Source organism: Chiloscyllium plagiosum, unplaced genomic scaffold, assembly GCF_037043375.1.
Source record: "Chiloscyllium plagiosum isolate Xiang-an unplaced genomic scaffold, Cpla_swu_hap1 HiC_scaffold_45, whole genome shotgun sequence".
Lineage (NCBI taxonomy): Eukaryota > Metazoa > Chordata > Chondrichthyes > Orectolobiformes > Hemiscylliidae > Chiloscyllium > Chiloscyllium plagiosum.
Window position 1 is genome coordinate 16,907,827 of NW_028270183.1, and position 21,322 is coordinate 16,929,148.

The 21,322-nt window shown below is 43.6% G+C and overlaps 1 protein-coding gene and 1 long non-coding RNA gene across 2 annotated transcripts in view; one reads left to right on the top strand and one right to left on the bottom strand.

Annotated features, from left to right (window-relative positions):
• LOC148136401 (uncharacterized) overlaps nucleotides 1-21,322 on the top strand; it is a 123,452-nt gene that overhangs the window by 56,439 nt on the left and 45,691 nt on the right. Inside the window, exon 2 of the long non-coding RNA XR_015754482.1 lies at nucleotides 10,460-10,547. This is a non-coding gene — a long non-coding RNA (uncharacterized LOC148136401). The remainder of the gene's footprint in view (nucleotides 1-10,459; nucleotides 10,548-21,322) is intronic.
• On the bottom strand, nucleotides 1,738-12,800 carry LOC122552197 (regulator of G protein signaling 5-like). The gene is made up of 5 exons (XM_087983401.1): nucleotides 12,488-12,800; nucleotides 10,426-10,536; nucleotides 9,760-9,821; nucleotides 4,138-4,304; nucleotides 1,738-2,992 (listed from the first exon to the last, which is right to left on the bottom strand). The coding sequence occupies exons 1-5, from the start codon at nucleotides 12,529-12,531 to the stop codon at nucleotides 2,825-2,827; spliced, it is 552 nt and encodes a 183-aa protein (XP_087839527.1). The 5' UTR covers nucleotides 12,532-12,800; the 3' UTR covers nucleotides 1,738-2,824.

Here is a 21,322-nt window from a genome sequence, read left to right on the forward strand (position 1 = left end):
CATTTCGAGTCGAATGACCTTTCTTCAGAACTGATTTGGAGCGAGGGAAGTGTTGATATTTATGCTGAAGATAGTGTGGAAGAAGTGGGAAGGAGAAAATGATTGGTGGAGATGGACTCCAGGGAAAGAACAGTTGGGAAGACAAAGGAACGAGTCGGGGTCAGCCTGGAGTCCATTAATGGCTGACAATGGGCAGTACATCTCATTAGCTGTTGGTGTGGCCAAATGAAGCAAATGTGATCTGCAGTTTACAAAGTGTCTCTGGAGACAATTATGCCTTCACTCATCCTTGGTTTCAACAATGCCCGTTATCCGCCAATGCAAAGATCAACAGCAAAAACCATCTATGATGCTTAGGCCTCAAACTGGAGGGCTGTTTACCTCAGCAATTGAAAGTATTCTAATGGTTTTCCTTAGTCAGTAACAATGACAGTAAATTTAAACCACCCGCCCTTCTATGTGGGCAGTGATGGTGGGATTGATTCATGGCAGCCATTTTGTCCGGCACCCCAACCTGAGATGGTTTTGACAGAATGACACCCTAATCAGCATATGATTTGAAGATTAATAACAATTGATGGCCTCCAACAAACCAACCACATTAGTTAAACAAGAATGCAAACAGGAATTGATGGGAAAGACTCATCAGGTCTGGCAGCATTTTTGAAGACAAAGTAGTTAATGTTTTGGATCTAGTGACCCTTCTTCAGAAATGATTTGTAGCTAGGAAAATGTTGGTATTTATGCTGAAGATGCTGTACATCTCTGACGCTATACAATTGCAACATTTAAAAGGCATTTGGATGGGTATATGAATAGGAAGGGTTTGGAGGGATATGGGCCGGGTGCTGGCAGGTGGGACTAGATTGGGTTGGAATATCTGATCGGCATGGACGAGTTGGACCGAAGAGTCTGTTTCCATGCTGTACATCTCTGTGACTGTATGTTGTGGGGGGAGTGGGATGGAAGAAACATTAGGTGGAGATGGAGGCAGAGTGAGAGAGAAAACAACAGTAGAGGTAAAAAGGGAATCGGTAAAGGTCAACCTGGGATAATCAGTAGCTACTAATGGAGACTATGAATGGCTGATAAGGAATTATTAGCAGTGGTAGCAGTCCATGTGAAAACAAGGCTCGGAGTGTGGGGATTAAGGTCCTAAAATTATTGAACTTGAGATTGAGTCCAGATGCTTTCTTCCAGTGTGTTGAGCTGGACCACTGCAGTAAGCCTGAGACAGAGATATTGGCCGGGGAACACAGTCATGTTTTGAAGCTGCAGGCAACAGGAAGCTTGGCCTCATTTCTGCAGACAGATGTTAGTTAAGTGATATTGAAATCATTTCCAGATTGGTGAGGCCAATGGGGCCAGTTCTGAATCCTTTACGGCACTGTTCCCAACATTATCTTTCAAAGTCTCAATGACTATTACCAATTCAAAGTTTGTGAGAAGATTTGTAGCTCGGGTGCTCGTTGTTGTGGTTCTGTTCGCCGAGCTGGGAATTTGTGTTGCAGACGTTTCGTCCCCTGTCTAGGTGACATCCTCAGTGCTTGGGAGCCTCCTGTGAAGCGCTTCTGTGATCTTTCTGGTGCTTAGGCGGTTGGCACAGGATTCCCATTTCCTGGCTTGTCTTAGCGTCTCTCGCCCGTAGGTGTTCAAACTTTGTGAGAAGATTTGTAGATTGAAAGATCACAGAAGCACTTCACAGGAGGCTCCCAAGCACTGAGGATGTCACCTAGACAGGGGACGAAATGTTTGCAACACAAATTCCCAGCTCGGCGAACAGAACCACAACGACTATTACCAATATCCGTCATTTAAAGTCATTGCAATGCTCACTTCATCGACATGTAATTTTAAACATTAAATGGGACTATCTCTCTGGACATTAATATTAAAGGGTTAACCTGCACTGTCCTTGGGTGGGGATGACAGTTATGAAGGAATGCAAGTGACTTCCACTCCAATTAGACAGTCATTTGCCATTGCTCTCCCTTGCTATTGTCAAGTTAAACTATCGTTCCATCTCTTCCATTCAGCAATGCTTTCTGGCCATCCCATGAAGCTAAGTTTGTAGCATCTGCATTGTCTTGCGGAAACACTGAGTCAGGAAATCATCTGCATAACGAATACCCAGCATTAGGCCATTAGCATTTGCATTATCTCCATGGATGATCTCATCCTGCCATTGTACCTAGGGTAACATGTGGCTGTGAGTGACTTGGGATTGTCTTGAGTGGCATGTGACAATGAGGGAATGGCCAGAGCATTTGTAACATTGCCAACTGACTTGTATAAAGGGGATGTATTTTCTTTATTTGGGGTCTCTCTTCTGACTCGACTTTGCGTACCCGCGAAGAGTATCAGAGAGGTTACCTAGCTTGTACAAGCTTTATTAAACTTTTAACAGTTTGCAGAAGTTGGTGTGTACAATTTGCATTTCGTGGGCGAAAGCTCAGAAAAATAACCTAACAGACAGACTGCAAGCTTGTCATCAATTTTTGCAAATAGTGCTTGCAATGTGATTGTGGTTGTGTTTCCTGGGTTTAATTGCATCGACTGCACATTTTAAAAAAAATCCTTTAACCATCCTTGAATCTGAGACAGGACAGGATTGGGTCACAATTATCTCTCAATCTCACAACATTCCCCCTGGGATGGCAGACTTGGTCATCTCAAAATGGCTACTGAGGCATCTACATAGTTTGCTGAAACTAAGCAAATGTGATATGCAGGAAGTGGCTAAACTAGAGCAAGTGCCTGAAAAGTGAAATGCTGAATGGGTTGAGACACAGAAGGATCGAACCCACGGCAGGAAATCTCACTTCTATATGTATTTAAGCAAATCAAAGAATAGGTTTGACTTCAGGAACCTGGGAAAGGAATCTTTCTCCATCAAACTGTATGTTCTCTCCTGGGCCACTTGGAAGCAGGAGTTGTTGGGATTGGTCAAGTTTCTGGTCACGATTACTCTGGTCAGTGAGTCAAGGTTCACCTGAAATAGAAGAAATAATCCATCAAAAGAAAGAAGCAAGCACAATGGTTAGGGGCGAGTAATGCAAGGGTTACATGAGGCAACGACGATCAGTTTTTATGGAGAGATCTCTGTGCTCCCCCAGTTTATGATGAGTTGATCAGTCAAGAGAGAATCATACACACTGAGGGAGGAAATTAGACAAAGGAAAAGTCTGAAAATACTGGGTACAGTTGCAGATGAAACAGAAGTGAGTTAGAATTGGAATATGAAAACATTGGAATGTGATTGCACTGGAATATGAAGACTGGATTTTTAAAATTTATTCATGGGATATGGATGTTAGTAGCTGGGGCAGCATTGATTGCCCATCCCTATTGCCCCAGGAAGGTGATGGTGAGCTGCCTTCTTCAACTGTTACAAGCCTGGATTGCAGGGACACAGATTGCTGTTGGGAAGGGAGTTCCAGGATTTTAACCCAGTGACAATGATATATTTCCAAGTCAGGATGGTGTGGGACTTAGTGTTCCCATGCATCTGCTACCCTTATCCTTCTAGAGGGAACTGGTCAGAGGAGAAGGAGGTTCGTGGGAGAGTCTTGGCAAGTTGCTGCAGTGTATCTTGTTGATGGTACTCACTGCTGCCACTGTGCATTACTAGTGAATGAAGTGAGTGTTGAAGTTAGTAGTGCCACTGAAGTGGGCTGCTTTGATGGTGTGAAGCTTCTTGTGTTTTGTTGGAGCTGAACACTTCCAGTCAAATGGGGACTATTCTATTACACTCCTGACTTGTGCCTTGTAGATGGTGGACAGTCTTTGGGAAGTCAGGAAATGAGTTACTCACTAGAATTCCCAACCTCTGACCTGCTTTTATAGCTACAGCACTTAAATAGCTAGACCGGTTCAGTTTCTGATCAATGGTAACACAGTGAAGGTAACATCATTGCATATCAACAGATGATGTTTAAATGCTCTTCTGTCTTGCGATCACCGTAGAAAAGTGCTGTAAACTCTGAATTAAAGATAGGATTACAGACCACTTGTAGAGATTTGATATCATTTCTGATTTTTAAAATGGATTGAGAGAGATGACCCAGACCATGAAAATTATTTAGGGGTATTTAAACATTTCTCCCCACCTCCTTTCCCAGGGGTTGTACATTTTACCTCCTTTGGTGCCTGGACTTTGACAAAATCATCGTAAATCTTCTGGGCTTTGAGCATGAGTTTGGAGCTGGTCTTTGTGTTCTTGTAGTCTTCACAGGCAAGCCAGAAGTCAATGTTCTCCTCACTGAACTCAGAGCAAAGGAATGCACGGAATGCAGCCACACCATCTGGAATGACAACACTATTCTCAGTCATTTCATTCATCGCTTTGTTTAAAAACCCTTTCCCACCTCTTGACTAGTTCACCTCCAGCTTCCCATCTGTTTGTCTCCCTGTTCTTCCAGTCTTTCTCTAATTCTGGCCTCTCGTCCATCCCCTATCTAGCAGGGAAGGAGAGAAATGCAATACCAATGGCACCATATCAAGGCTCCTCCACCAGCACCTTCCAGTAGGAAAGCAGCTCACCACCACCTTTCTCCAGGTCTACTAGCCATAGGAAATAAATACTGGTCGAGCCAGTGATATCCATGTCACACAAATGAACAACGGAATCCCAGAAATTGACTGGTGGTCATGTGCCTTGAGTTGATTAGAGCCTAAACTCTGGAATGTCTTTCCTAATTCTCTCAATCTCTCCCTTTTCTCTTTGTTGTGTTTTTTAACATATCCTAATGATACCAATCATACAACAAAGACTGATAAATTGAAATGTCAGCTCATGATAAGGGTAAGTGTATAGACATATATAAATATGCGATATAACTCCACACATGGGCACTTTAGATGTCTCTGGCCTATGAGTACTATTGTCTTCCACAAAGCCATCAGATTATATATCAAGTGATGTACAGTGATAGCAGTTTGAAATATGCCCATATCAAGGTACATGTACATCACCTCACAACACCTTGAAGACCCTTGGCAAAATCTTGTCAGAAACGATTTACAAGGAAGTTGCCAAGATTGGGGGATTTGAGCTATAGAGAGAGGTTGAATAGGCTGGCACTGTTTTCCCTGGAGCGTCAGAGGCTGGGAAGTGATCTTATAGAGGTTTATAAAATCATGAGGGCATGAATAGGATAAATAGACAAAGTTTTCTCCCTGGTGTTGTGGGAGTCCAGAGCTTGAGGGCAAAGGGTGAGAGGGGAAAGATATAAAAGAGACTTAAGGGGCATCTTTTTCATGCAGATGGTGGTATGTGTATGGAATGAGCTGCCAGAGGGAAGTGGTGGAGGTGAGTACAATTGCAACATTTAAAGGGCATCTGGATGGGTATATGAATTGGAAGGGTTTGGCAGGATATGGGCTGGGTGCGAGCAGGTGGGACCAGATTGGGTTGGGAAATCTGGTCGGCATGGACGAGTTGGATGAAGGTCTGTTTCCATGCTGTACAACTCTAGGACTCTATATAGGTGGGAATAAGGAATAAGATGGGTGAACTTGCAGCATGGGTTGGTACCTGGGATTTTGATGTTGTGGCCATTTCAGAGACATGGGTAGAGCAGGGACAGGAATGGTTGTTGCAGGTTCCAGGATTTAGATGTTTCAATAAGAACAGAGAAGATGGTAAAAGAGGTGGGGGTGTGGCATTGTTAATCAAGGACAATATTATGGCTGCAGAAAGGACATTTGAGGACTCGTCAACTGAGGTAGTATGGGCTGAGATTAGAAACAGGAAGGGGGAGATCACCCTGTTGGGAGTTTTCTTTCGGCCTCTGAATAGTTCCAGAGATGTAGAGGAAAGGATAGCAAAGCTGATTCTCGATAGGAACGACAGTGACAGTGTAGTTGCTATGGGAGACTTCAACTTCCCAAATATTGACTGGAAATATTATTGTTCAAGTACTTCAGATGGGTCAGTTTTTGTCCAATGTGTGTAGGAAGGTTTCCTGACAGTATGTAGACAGGCCAACAAGGGGCGAGGCCACATTAAATTTGGTACTGGGTAATGAACCCTGCCAGGTGTTAGATTTGGAGGTAGGTGAGCACTTTGGTGATAGTAACCACAATTCAGTTATGTTTACTTTAGCAATTGAAAAAGATATGAATACACCGGAGGTCAAGAGCCACAGCTGGAGGAAAGGCAATTACAATGCGATTAGACATTACTTAAGGTGCATAAGATGGAGAAGGAAATGCAGGGAATAGATGCAATAGAAAGGAACAGCTACTGTGTGTCTTTGATAAGTATGTACCTGTCAAACAGGGAGAATGTGGTTGAGTGCAGGAGCCATGGTTTACTAAGGAAGTTAAATCTCTTGTCAAGTTTATGTTAGGAAGGCTTATGTTAGGATGAGATGTGAAGGCTCAGTTAGAGCAATTAAGAGTTACCAGGTAACCAGGAAAGACCTAAAGAGAGAGCTAAGATGAGCGAGAAGAGGACATAAGAAGTTGGCAGATAGGATCAAGGAAAATCCTAAAACTTTTTATAAGTATATAAGGGGTAACAGAATGACTAGAGTAAGATAGGGCCAATCAAGGACAGTAGTGGGAAGTTATGCGTGGGGTCAGAGGAGAAAGGGAAGTGCTAAATGAATATTTTTCATCAGTATTCACACTATAAAAAGACAATGTTGTCGAGGAGAATACTGAGAAACAAGTCACTAGACCAGATGGGATTAAGGTTCACAAGGAGGAGATGTTAGAAATTCTGGGAAGTGTGAAAATAGATAAATCCCCTGGGCCGGATGGGATTTATCCTCGGATTCTCTGGGAAGCCAGGGAGGCGATTGTCGGCTTTGACTTTTTTGTCGTCATTATCTACAGGATTGTTCTCTTGTTCAAGATTGGGGAGTAGAGACAATCCTGGTAATTATAGACCAGTTATAGACCAGTGAGCCTTCCTTCGGTTGTGGGTAAGGTTAAAAGAGAGGCAGCACGGTGGCACAGTGCTTAGCACTGCTGCCTCAGAGCGCTAGAGACCAGGATTTAATTCCCGCCTCGGCGACTGACCGTGTGGAGTCTGCACATTCTCCCCGTGTCTACGTGGGTTTCCTCCGGGTACTCTGGTTTTCTCCCACAGTCCAAAAATGTGCAGGTTAGGTGAATTGGCAATGCTAAATTGCCCATAGTGTTAGGTGAAGGGGTAAATGTAGGGGAATGCATCTGGGTAGGTTGTGCTTCAGCGGGTCGGTGTGGACTTGTTGGGCCGAAGGGCCTGTTTCTGCACTGTAAGTAATCTAATCTAATCTAAATTACAGATAGGATTTATAATCATCTAGAGAGGAATAAGTTGATTAGGGATAGACAACACAGTTTTGAGGGGGGTAGGTTGTGCCTCACAAACCTTTTTGAGTTCTTTGAGAAGGTGGTCAAACAGGTGGATGAGGGTAAAGCTGTTGATGTACTATTAATGTATATGGATTTCAGTAAGGCGTTTGATAAGGTTCCCTATGGTAGGCTACTGCACAAATACGGAGGCGTGCGATTGAGGGTAATTTAGCAGTTTGGATCAGAAATTGGTTAGATGAAAGAAGACAGAGGATGGTGGTTGATGAGAAATGTTCATCATGGAGTTCAGTTACTAGTGGTGTTTTGGGTCCACTGCTGTTTGTCATTTTTATAAATGACCTGGATGAGGGTGTCGAAGGGCGGGTTAGTAAATTTATGGATAACACTAAGGTCGGTGGAGTTGTGGATAGTGTCAAAGGGTGTTGTAGGTTACAGAGGGATATAGATAAGCTGCAGAACTGGGCTGAGAGGTGGCAAATGGAGTTTAATGCAACAAAATGTGAGGTGATTCACTTTGGAAGGAGTAACAGGAATGCAGAGTACTGGGCGAATGGTAAGATTCTTGGTCGTGTGGATGAGCAGCAAGATCTCTGTGTCCATGTACTTAGATCCATAAAAGTGGCCACTCAGGTTGATCGGGCTGTTAAGGAGGCATACAGAGAGTTAGCTTTTATTGGGAGAGGGATCGAGTTTTGGAACCATGAGGTCATGCTGCAGCTGTACAAAACTCTTGTGCGGCCACACTTGGAGTATTATGTACAGTTCTGGTCACTGCATTATAGGAAGGATATGGAAGCTTTCGAATGGGTTCAGAAGAGATTTAGTAGAATGTTGCCTGGTATGGAGGGAAAGTCTTATGAGGAAAGGTTGAGGATCTTGAGGCTGTTTTCGTTAGATGAAGGTTGAGAGGTGAGTAAGTGGAAATATATAAGATAATCAGAGGGTAGTTTGAACAGTAGAAACCTTTTTCCAAGGTTGGTGATGGATAGCACGAGGGAGCATAGCTTCAAATTGAGGGGTGATATATATATAGGACAGATGTCAGAGGTAGTTTCTTCACTCAGAGAATAGTAGGGCTGTGGAGTGCACTGCCTGCAATAGTTGTAGACTCACCAACCTTACAGGCATTTAAATGTTCATTAGATAGGCATATGGATGTGAATGGAATAGTGTATGTTAGATGGGCTTCAGATTGGTTTTTCAGGGCGGAGTAACATCAAGGGCCGAAGGGCCTGCGCTGTAGTGTTTTATGTTTTATATCCTGATATCTCTTTTTCAGGTTCAGCCAAATTCTGTTCGATAACTGTCTTGTATCACTGCTTTGGGGAATTTGGCTTCATCGAAGGCAATGCAAATGCTTCTCCTCCTCCCTTATCCTTGTTTCTAACAGCAACACCTCACTGGGTGTAAGATTCCATTCCCAGCCCTCCTCTGATTAGCTGCCATTACCATCTCTCTAAGACTGTCCCTTCCCTTCCTGACGAGGAGAAAGTGAGGTCTGCAGATGCTGGAGATCAGAGCTGAAAATGTGTTGCTGGAACAGCGCAGCAGGTTAGGCAGCATCCAGGGAACAGGAGAATCGACGTTTCGGGCATAAGCCCTTCCTGAAGAAGGGCTTATGCCCGAAACGTCGATTCTCCTGTTCCCTGGATGCTGCCTGACCTGCTGTGCTGTTCCAGCAACACATTTTCAGCCCTTCCCTTCCTGACCTCTAGTAACAATAATGCACATCTACAATGTACATTTGATATAAGGAGCAAGATGAATAGGCTGAATATAAAGGACTGGTGAGCTGGTGAGGGACAAATTAGGAACAGGAGGAGGCCATTCAGCCCCTTGAATGTGCACTATCATTGAATTCAATCACAGTTGAGGTGTGATTGAGTTCAATCACACCTCAACTACTTTTCCAACTTTGTTCCTTATCCCTTGATATGTGTACCCAAAAGAACTCGATTAATCTCACTCTTGGAAGCTCTAATGGTCACCCCAGCGTTTTAGGGCAAAGACTTTCACATTTCATGGAAAAGTGCTTTCTATGTTTCCCGCAATTGGACCACCTCAAATGTGAAGTTACACCCTGCTTCATTTTTGATTTTCCAGCTGAAGGTTTCCAAACTATCCTTGCTGGCAAGTCCACTGAACGTTTAAAACCTCTCAATTATATGCCCATCTCCATCATCTATATTCAAGGGGATGCAAACCCAGCTCATACAGCCTGTCATTGCAACTTATCTATTGAAGGCCTGGTATTTGTTTCTGGGGACAATGTGATGCACCCAACCCAAGGCCAATATGTCAGCCCAAGAGAGGAAAGTGCAAATCTTCTGTTTGAACAAAGAACATATTCAACAAGGTTTTCACTGGAATTATAGGGCGTGTGGATGGGAAATTGAAAGGACTACTATGCTTTTGGTGATAAATAGTGGAACTCGTAAAATCGATGCTTACGTTTATTAGCCAGGAGCTTCTCGAAGAGCTGACCTCCTTGGAGTGTGTCCTCAGCACTGGGTCTGGGGATTGAAAATGAAGATGAGACTGAGAATGTGTTAACTTTGGTATCTTATTTTCAGCCACTGAAGCAAGGATTGTTGCAGTCCTTAAGCTTGTAATAACTTGAGGGAGGGAGAGTGCTGTTGTCCAGCACTGGATTCCTTCACTCAGTTATCAGCACAACTCTACCCAGGTAACTTCTGTGGGAAAATCCCAAATTGTGCAGCAGGAGGTCTAACTGGTACTGACCTGTGGGCGCAATCATTCCTGTTTAGCCAGTGTATGTCTGAATCAGACAAACCCAGAGTTTGATCCCAGTCGATAAGGTCAGAGACTCCAGTGGAGCAGTGGATCTGGACTCAAGGCCTGGGTTAGTCAATAGAAAAGAAACCGCCCTTTAATCCTCTATTGGTCTGACAGTAGCCCCTAATGGGAGTCTGCTTGTATCTGTGTATGTGTTTGAGTGTGCCCTTCTATGTGTGTTTGTGCCTGTGTCTTATTTTGTGTGTGTTTTTGTGCACATATTTGTGTGAGAGTGTGTATGTACATACAGGCCTGCGCATGTGTGTTTCTGAATGTACATGTGTCTGAGTGTGTCTGTGAGATAGTAACATATACACTCACTTGGCGATTTTTGTAACTTTGTCTTGTTTGACAGGAGAAAGATTGTCAAAGTCACCAATGGCTTTCGATTTGTGCAGAAATTGTCCCAGGTGAACTTTCATCTCTTTGGCCCTGGAACAAAGGTATGTCAAAATATACGCGTAGGCTAGTTATGCAGCTTTAAGGAGCATTACTGAATTGAGTCAGCTCTCAACTCTCAGTGGTTGATGTCGAGGTCCCCTGCTGGAAAGAGCTGTATTTCAGGAGAAGTCATCTGTTCAGAAGATGAAGGGAGCTTTATCTCTGGGAGAGGCAGAACCTTAGAAGAGATGGGGTTGGTACCGGGGGTGGTGGGGTGGTGGGGGGCGGAGGGGTGGGTGGAGGGTGGGGGGGGAGGAGGAGGAGCTGGGGAGGTGGCTAACATTGCATTTGAAGGAGGTAAGAAACATAGTGGGCCAACTCAGTAGAACAATGATCACACGTTACCATACATTCACAATTACTGTCACATCCCTCTGTTTCTTGTATGGTTCATTGACACAAACAACGTAGGACTGCTGATTTGTGCATGGTGGGGTCCCATGACAACCTTAGAAGATAAATGACCAGATAATTGCCCCTGATTATTGGAGTTGAGGATGAAACATTGTCCAGGGACACCCAGGACAACTACCCTGCTGTTTCTGAAAGCAGGACTATGGAATTGTTTATGTTCTTTGAGAGCGCTGACTGGATTTCATCTAAAATATGGCACCTTAGTCTCACAAACATATATTTGTAGAGCATTACAAACTCATTATCTCACAGAATTTCACAATCTTGCACAAACCTCTGATGCACTCGCTAATGATCCCTCACTCAAATACAAGAACAAGTTTTCATTCCCTCACAGTTATACAAGTGCCTTCATATAAACACTCACTCCTTCACCCGCACACTCACTCCCTCACAAAAAGTTGGGCTTTGGGTAGTGTTGGAAAACAGAGAGACATAGGAGTTCAGATACTTAATTCTTTAAAGTTTACATCATATGTAGACAGGGTGGTTAAGAAGGCATTTAACACACTTGTCTTCATTGATCAGACCTTTGAGTGGAGGAGTTGGGACGTCATGTTAAGGTTGTACACGACATTGGTGAATCCTCTTCTAGAGTACTACGTCCAGTTTCTGCTCACCCTGTTATAGGAGGGATGTAGTCAAGCTGGAGAGGGTTCAGAAAAGATTTACGGGAATGTTGCCAGGAATGGAAGGTTTGCATTGCATGGAGAGACTGGATAAGCTGGGACGCTTTTCACTGGAGCGTGGGAGATTGAGGAATGACCTAATAGAGTTTTATAAAGTCATGAGGGGAATAAATAAGGTGAATGGCAGACGCCTTTTCCCTAGAGTGGGGGATTTCAAGTGTAGGGTGCATATTTTTAAAAGGAGAAATAATTTCAGAGGAGGAAGACTTTAAAAAAGACACAAGGACAACCTTTTTACACAGAGAATGGTTCTTGTATTGAATGAACTGCCAGCGGAAGTAGTGGATGCAGGTACAGATACAACATTTAAAAAACATTGGATAAGCAACATGAATAAGAAATGTTTTGTGGGATATGGGTGAAGTGCAGGCAGGTGGGACTTGTTTAGTTTGGAATGATGGTCAGCCTAGACTGGTTGGACTGAAGAGTCAGTTTCGATGCTGTCTGACTCTTAACAGTGCAGTACTTGCTCAGTATTGCACCAGATGGTCAATCTGGATAATCTATTCATGTCCTGTTGATATGGGAGTTGAATCCATGATCTCATGTGGTGAAGCTCAGCATTCTACTCCTGAGCTAATAAACACTGTCTTTGCCAACTGGTGGTTGGTACCAATTGTTGCTGTCATTCATATCAACTATACCAACCATTGATACCAACTGAACAATGCAGCAACTGTGCACTAACACTGACTGTGTCAACTAATCATACCAATTATACTAACCATTCATGCCCATGAACCAGTTATATCAACCATTCATACCCAGGAACCATTGCGAAAACTGTCTGTGCAAACTGACAACTGTAACTGAAGAGATAAAAGGAAAAGGCAACATACCTCTCAATGCAAGTACTGGGCAATGCAGCCAAACCCCTACACATCTGGATGGCTAATGTTTTTCAACTTCCAGAGGGAGAAGTGGAAACAATCATCCAGTTGAGATTGATTTCCGTGTAAGTGCCAACGGAAGCAGTGTGATGGTGGAGGGAGCAAAGCAGAGATTTATACACTTGATGTACATCCACGGATAAGGGGGAGGAGTCTGCAGGCCTAATTAATCTTCATTTCAGCCCTAAGAAAGAGCCTCTGACATTTAACAACAAAGCTTCTGTTGGCTGAGAGTATGGGGACATTCAGAGCCAGTGCTGAGGTTGAAAGATGTTGCCTGACCTGTTGCCTTTGCTTTGTGATTCAGTGAGCTGCACTGAACTTATTTACTAGCTTCTTTTCTAATGAGCAACATCTGCTCAGTTTGTTACTAGTTTTTCTGTCATAGTTTCCATTCACAGATCAAGTTGATGATAAACCAGGAGAATGATGAATGGCGAATTCTCTGAAAGAAACAGTTAACCCTTGAGGGGGCATATGGTTGTGAGCACTCTGCGTCAAGCAGAGTGTACCTGTCACTTTGCTCCTACGGGGTATCAGGGCCAGTCATTGAGCATGCATTTTGCCCAGAGACAGGCTGGCCAGCACCTCGTGACCCTTCAGTTCACCAGGATGTAACCTGGATGGAGCAATTCAGCAATGAAGAGAAGCTAGATAAGCTTGGGTTGTTTTCTTTGGAACACTGAAGGTTGAAAGGAGGGATGTAATAGAGGTGTGTGGGCCATAACGTGAATAAAAAAACAACTATTCCCCCTAGCTGAAGGGTCAATAACCAGGGGGCTTAATTTTAAAGTGAAAGCGAGGAGTTTTAGAAGGTATTTGAGGACGAGGGCTTTGACTCAGAGGGTGATGCTATTCTGGAATGCTTGGACTGGGAGGGTAGTTGAGATGAGAAGCCTTACAGCCTTTAAAAAGTACTTGGATGAGCATTTGAAATGCGATAACATTGAATGCTATGGGCATGAGTATGGTTTTAGAGTATTTTTGGAATTAAAGCCCAAATGGACTAAATGGCTCTTCTGTACATTATGATTTGGAGTGCTCCCCAATCAGAGGGCATTGGCTTTTAGGCTTTGGCAGACCCACCAGCAGAGGATGGGCACAGCTGAGGCAGGTTGGTGAATCTGAGGGACCTCATGAGAGGCGTTACGAGGGTGGTCAGAACTATAAACAGACAAGCAAGTGGGTGCAGTAGACACCTCAAATCTTGGAGCTGCTCCTCCTGTTGGATCGTTGTGTTTGTGGAGTTCTCATTCAGTGCCTGTTGTCCCCATGTTTGGGTCTTGAGCCCTATGTCTCCATTCTCCAATTCCACTTGTTGACCTACAGACTAGCATGGAGAAGCATCTCCACTAAAGGGGGCAACCCTGCAGGTGACTGAGTGGAGGAAATTCTGCTCTCGGCTGTAAGTGAAGGAGGAGGTGACATTATGGCTATCCCATGATGGAAATGTCGAAAAGCATCCCTTTTGATCCCTTTAGCCCTCAGATCTATATTTAACTCCTTGAAAATATTCAATGTTTTTGTCTCAAATACTTTCTGTGGCAGAGTTCAACAGGCTCACCAGCCTCTGGATGAAGACATTTCCCCTCATCTCAGTCCTAAATGGCCTACCCTGTACTCTACAACTCTGACCCCTCGGATCCATGGTCATTGGGAACATCCTTCTTCTATTCGCCCTATCTGGGCCCGTTGGAATGTTATAGGTGTCTATGAGATTTCTCCTTCATTCTTCTAAAGTCAAGTGAAATATAGTCCTAACAGATCCCTTCTGTCTTGATACTTCAGTCCTGCCAACCCAGGAATCAACCTGGTGTTCCTCTTACTGTGTGTCCAGTGGTTTCCAACATCACAACATTAGTATGCCTCAAATGCCAAAAAGTATTTTAGGACATCTTGAGGTCGTGAACAACGCAATATAAATATAGGTTTCCTGCATCCACCTGCAACCTTCCTCTGAGAAGCAGTGACCTCCCTCTCGGCTGAACTTGAGTAGGGCAGAGTTTCCATTGAATAAAGACACTGGCCTTTTCAAGCGAAAGCAGCACCTGATTTATCACACTTCAGAGATGCTGACAGTTCAGACACAAAGACAGTCCACCTCAAACACAACCACTCTGACAGGTTCTATCCTCACTTTCTCCTTCGCAGCGGACATGCTGATTAGAATCTCTGGAGGTGTGGATCTTTGCTTTCTATCAATTTGTGACAATAAATAATATCCAGCCTACCACATCAGCATAAAATCCCTCTCGTATTCAAATTGGAGAAGAAAAGGTCCCTGTTGTTGCTGCAAATACTGCTCCCTGACCACTTCCAGCCCTACAGCCTGTAACAATTAAGGCTGAAGCTGTTATCCCTCTCGCACTCACTCCTCACTCTCTAACTCCACTGAAACATGGATGACAACACAAAATAAAATTACCTTTTTCTGCTCCCCCCGCCCCCAGTATTTTACCAACTAAATAACTCACATTTATCAGGTTTTAAACAAATAGATTTATCAACTGGATCTCTTAATAAACACAATGTGGTTTATTCTCAAAATAAAAATTCTCAAAATAAAGACGCAAAAATTGGTTGATGTACACAGTCAGTACTACAGAAGTCTGGCAAAATGCACACGAACATAAAGCAGTCCCTGCAGAGAAATCTTCTGAATAGAGAAACTGCTGGGTTGTTCTTGAATGCAAAAGAATAAAGCATTGAATGTTCTGGATTTGTTTCTCTGATGTTTGGACATGTGTGGGCATCATTCACTTGTGTACTAATGTGTCTTCGTTCAGTCCGTCAAAAGAATAAATAGGTTTCACCCCGAGCCGTTGTAGAGAGTTTTCTTTTTACAAATGGGAGAGCTCAGTTGGGCAGCTCATGCTTTAGTAAAGTTTTGTCCAACTCAGCTTCTTTCTAGCTGACTTTGCTTTAAATCGGCTTATTCTCAGTGAACTTTCCTCCAACTCAACCAGATAAAGCAAGAATCTCTCCAAGTCAGTCAATGTAAACCGTTTAAGACTGAGATGAGGTGATATTTTTTCGCAGAGAGAGCTTGTGCAATTCACTACCACAGAAAGAACTTGAGGCTAAACTATCATTTGGTTTCAAGGAGGTAGATATTGCAATTGTGACTAAAGAGATCGAGGGGTCTGGGAAGAGGGTGGGATTAGGATATTGAGGTTAATGATCAACCATAATCATATTGAATGGCAGACCTGACTCGAAGTGTTGAATGGCCTACTCCTGCTTTTATCTTCAATGTTTCCCTGTTTCTGTCTTGCCTTCCTGTAATCTCTCTAGCCTTATAATCCTTTCCTTCCTGTAACCTCTTCTGTTCTTACAATTCTTCCTCCTGTAACTCCCTCCCGTAACTCCCTCCCATCTCTGTAAGCTCTTCCAGCCGTCGAACCCACTGTATCTTGATAGCCTGCTCCAGTCTTGCAATCCTCACAATCTCCAAAATATTTTTTAAAAACTTTTTTGTGATATGTAGACATTGCTAGGAGATCATCATTTGTGGCCCACACCTAATTTCTTGAACTGAGAGACTTGCTCATCTGTTTCAGAGGGCAGTGAAGAGTTAACCACATTGCTGTGGGTTTGGAAACATATGTAGGGCAGACCAGATAAGAACAGCAGATATCCTTCCCTGAAGGATATCAGTAAATCAGATGGATTTCCTAGTGGTAATTTCCTAGTCAACATTCCCAAAATTAGCTTTCAATTCTAGTGATGATCAATTGAATTTCAGATTCAAGCAGCTGCTGTGGTGGGAATGGCCAGACCATTCATAGATGTGTGTCAATTATTTGTCCAGTGATATTACCACAGTGTCACCATCTTTCTCCTTTGTGATTGACTCTGAACAAAGCAATTAGGGGTGGGCAATAAATGCTGGCCTTGCCATCCCATGAAAAGATTAACAAAATTTACTAACCAGACCCCTGTGCAGCTGTAACAAATCTCAAACCCCATTCTATTCACTCTTTGAGAGAGAGGCTACTATTTGACTGGTCAGTTTGTAGTGGGTGATTTGGCATGAGGATTTTTTTTGTTTCTGTTCTGTGATTTCTGTGAATGAATTCCTAAGTTCCTGCCTTTGGCAATTCCCAACTTCTTGTCACTTAAAGAATACTTTGTACTATGTTCCTTAGGTCCAATTTGGATGTCCTCACACTTTGCCTAACCAGATTCAATTTACCACATTCATTTTATCTATTCATTGAATCTATTGCTATCCCATTGTAACTTCCTGCTTCCATTTGCAATATTTACTGTGCCATTGAGCTTAGTGTTGTCAGGAGACCTAGATATACACCTGTCTGTTCCTTTGTTCCAGTCATTTACAAATACAGTGAAAGGCAGAGAATGTTAATACAGATCCTTGGGGATACCAATGGACATATTATGCTAATTTGAGTCAGTATTGCTGTACCTATTGTTGAAATAGCCCTTCTCTGTCTCCAGCTCTTAATAACTCTTGATCCAAACCAATGGATTGTCTCCAATTCTATATACTTCACTCTTCTTGTGACCTAAAGGCACAGCCAGCAATGAAGGCATGAACAAAGCTAGAATTGGAGGAGTGGAGAGACCTCAGAAAGTTGAATGGCTTTGCGATAGGAGTAGTGTCAGGTCCATATGTGACTCCAGAGGACATACAGGTCCTGTGCCGCCTCCACCGCCACTCCCTCACCACCTGACGCCTGGAGGAAGAACGCTTCATCTTCCGCCTCAGAACCCTTCAACCCCAGGGCATCAATGTGGACTTCACCAGTTTCTTCATTTCACCTCCCCCCCCACCTTATCCCAGTTCCAAACTTCCAGCTCAGCACCATTCTCATGACCTGTTCCACCTGCCAATCTTTCTTCCCACTGATCCACTTCACCCTCCTCTCCGACCTATCACCTTTACTCCCACCTCCATGCACATATTGCACCCTCAACTATCTTCTCCCCAGCCCCACTCCCTCTCCACCCCTGAGGCTTCCAATCTCATTCCTGATGAAGGGCTCCTGCCAGAAATATTGATTTTCCTGCTTCTCGGATGCTGCCTGACCTGCTGTGCATCTCCAGCACCACTCTAATCTTGACTCTAATCTCCAGCATCTGCAGTCTTCACCTCCGCCAAGGTAGTAAAGAAGACTTTTGACACACTAGCCTTCATCAGTCAGGGCATTAAGTATAGAAGTTGGGAAGTTATGTTGCAGTTGTACAGGACGTTGGTGAGACCGCACTTGGAATATTGTGTTCAGTTTTGGTCACCTTGCTATAGGAAAGATGTTATTAAACTGGAAAGAGTGCAGAAAAAAATTTACAAGATGTTGCCTGGACTCAATGGTCTGAGTTATAGAGAGAGGTTGGACAAGCTGGGACTTTTTACTTAAGAGCATAGGAGACTAAGGGGGTATCTTAAAGAGGGGTATAAGATCATGAGACGCATGGATAGGGAGAATGCATTCAGTCTTTTTCCCAGGGTGGGGAAATCGAGGACTAGTGGGCATAGTTTAAGGATAGAGGGGAAAGAATAAAAGGAAACCTGAGAGGCAGCTTTTTTACACACGGGGTGGTATGGATATGGAATTAACTGCCAGCGGAAGTGATTGAGGTAGTTACATTAACAGCATTTAAAAGGCATTTGGACAAATATGTGGATAGGAAAGGATTAAAAGGACATGGGCCAAGTGAAGGGAAATGGGGTTAATACACGGATGGACGTTTTGGTCAGCATGGACCAGTTTGGGCCAAAGAGCCTATCTCTGACTCTACTAAAGGGGAAAAAATACATTGCAGCTGGTCTGGAGTCATGTTTTGAACATTGCAGGTAGAGATGGCAGAGTTCTTTCCTTCCAGGATATTAATGAACCAGATATGCCACTATGACTTTTGATGATTGTCATAGTCCTGAGACCAGAGTGTATTAAGTGAATTTAAATCTCACTAGCCATGGTAGCATCTATACACCTGTGTCTCTAGAACATTACATTCGTTTGGATCGCTGGATTATTGTCCAGTGGCTATGTCACTGTCTCTGTCTTAGCCTTGGAATGAAGAGGAAAGTCACTCAAATAAATTATTTTTAATGAATCTTCTCTACGCACCTCTAGGACAGGTGGAAGTATGTGAGGAACAAGAAGATGGCGAGAGTGCGGATAGGGCCAATCAGGGATAGTGGAGGGAACTTGCATCTGGAGTTGGAGGAGGTAGGGGAGTGCTTCAGTATTCACTACTGAGAGGGACCTTGTTGTTTCAGAGGATAGTGTGAAACAGACTGATATGCTACAACAGTTTGATGTTAGGAGGGAGGATGTGCTGAAAATTTTGAAAAACATGAATTCCCTGGGCCAGACTGGATATACCCTCGGTTACTATAGGAAGTGAGGGAAGAGATTGCTGCACCTTTGGCGATGATCTTTGCATCTCACTGTCCATTGGAGTAGTGCCAGATGATTGGAGGTTGGCAAGTGTTATTCACTTATTCAAGAAAGGGAATTGAGATAATCCTGGGAATTACAGACCATACAGTCTTATATCAGTAGTGGACAAATTATCGGAGAGGATTCTGAGAGGCAGGATTTATGATTACTTGGAAAACCATAGTTTGATTAGAGATAGCCAGCATGGCTTTGTGAGGTGCAGGTCATGCCTCACAAGCCCTACTGAATTCTTTGAGGATGTGACAAAACACACCGATGAAGGTAGAGCAGTGGATGTGGCGTATATGGATTTTAGCAAGGAGTTTGATAAGGTCCCCCATAGTAGGCTCATTCAGAAAATAAGAAGACATGGGATACAGGGAAGGTTGTCTTTCTGGATACAGAATTGGCTGGCCCATATAAGACAGAGGGAGGTGGTAGATGGAAAGTGTTCAGCCTGGAGTTTGATGACCAGTGGTGTTTTGCAGGGATTTGTTCTGGGACTCCTGCTCTTTGTGATTTTTATTAATGATTTGGATGAAGAAGTGGAAGGATGGGTTAGTAAGTTTACCGATGACAGAAAGGTTGGTTGAGTTGTGGATAGTGTGGAGGGCTGTTATAGATTGCAACGAGACATTGACAGAATGCGGAACTGGGCTGAGAAGTGGTAGATGGAGTTCAACCTGGAAAAGCGTGAAGTGATTCACTTTGGAAGGTCGAATTTGAATGCAGAATACAGGGTTAAAGTCAGGATACTTGGCAGCATGGAGGAACAGAAGGATAATCGGGTCCATGTCCATAGATACCTCAATGTTGCCAGCCATGTTGATAGTGTTGTTAAGAAGGCGTATGGTGTGTTGGCTTTCATTAGTAGAGGGATTGAGTTTAAGAGCTGCGATGTTATGCTCGCAGAATTAGAGTTAGACCACACTTGGAATATTGTGTTCAGTTCTGGTTGCCTCATTATAGGAAAGATGTGGAAGCTTTGGAGAGGGTGCAAAGGAGATTTACCAGGATGCTGCGTGAACTAGAAGGCATGTGCTATGAAGAAAGGTAGAAGGAGGTAGAGCTTTTCTCGTTGGAGCGAAGAAGGATGAGAGGTAACTTTATAGAGGTACATAAGATGTTGAGAGGCATACATTGAGTGGATAGCCAGAGACTTTTTCCCATGGCAGCATAATTTTAAGGTGAGTGGAGGGAGGTTTAAGGGAGATGTCAGAAGTAGGTTCTTTACTCAGAGAGTGATGGGTGCTTGGAATGCACTGCCAGCAGTGCCAGTAGAGTTAGATACATTAGGAACATTTAAGCGAGTCTTGGATAGGCACATGGAAGTTAGTACAGTGAAGCATATGTAGGTTAGTCGGATCTTGGCACAACATCGAGGGCCGAAGGGCCTGGCCTGTATTGTGCTGTACTATTCTATATTCTCTGTTCTGTTAAGTGTTTTTGGATGGTTAAAGGGTTGATTCTTTTGTTTACACGCAGAAATAATTTCCTGTGGTGGTGGAAATCCGGATCAAATAAAGGTCAGTCAGAATGGCCGTGAGAGTACCGCAAAGCCAACCTGGGAATAAACAACAGCAGGACCTTCTGGCCAAATACCTGAGGAGTAGGGTTTGGATCGAGGTCAGTCAGGGGGAATCAGGAGGCAAAGCTCCAGAGATAATCCTGGATTTCAATAGGTGATGTAGGCTTGGCTGCTGGGAACCGGGTCTGGAGAATGAGTGAGCAATACCCAGAGATAAAGTACTTATTTTTATGATTTATAGTTTCTTAGGAAGAGAGAGCAAAAGTGAGAAATCTGATGTTGGTTAGTAGTGGGTAAGTTTGTGAATAGTTTGTTGTTTGTAGCTGGTAAGGTTCACAGTTATAGGAAAACCCAGCCTATGAAATGCTCTTCCTTCAGTATGTAGGAAATCAGTAACACTTCCAAAGTGCCAAAATGTGCAGGGTAGGTGGATTAGTATGGGAAATGCAGGTTAACAGGAATACGGTAGGGGGATAGGTCTGGATGGGATGCTGTTTGGAGGGATGATATGGACTTGATGGACCAAATGGCCTGCTTCCACCCTGTAGGGATTCTATGATTCTTTTCCAGTTCCATTGTGATGATGTATGCAGGAAGTGTGTTTAATTGCATCTCCTGATACATTGCATGGAGCAGCTGGAGCTGTGAATGGACTCACTATAGATCATCGTGGTGTGGAAAGGTAATTGACTGAGTTGGTCACACCACTAGTAAGGGCTACACAGAGAGATAAAGTATTTCGATGGTTGCAAGTGAGATTCCAGGATAGTACTTTGCCTCCTTGGTGCCATAGTCATGGATGTCTCTGAGTAGGCACAGGACATTCTGAAAGGGGAGGGTGAGCAG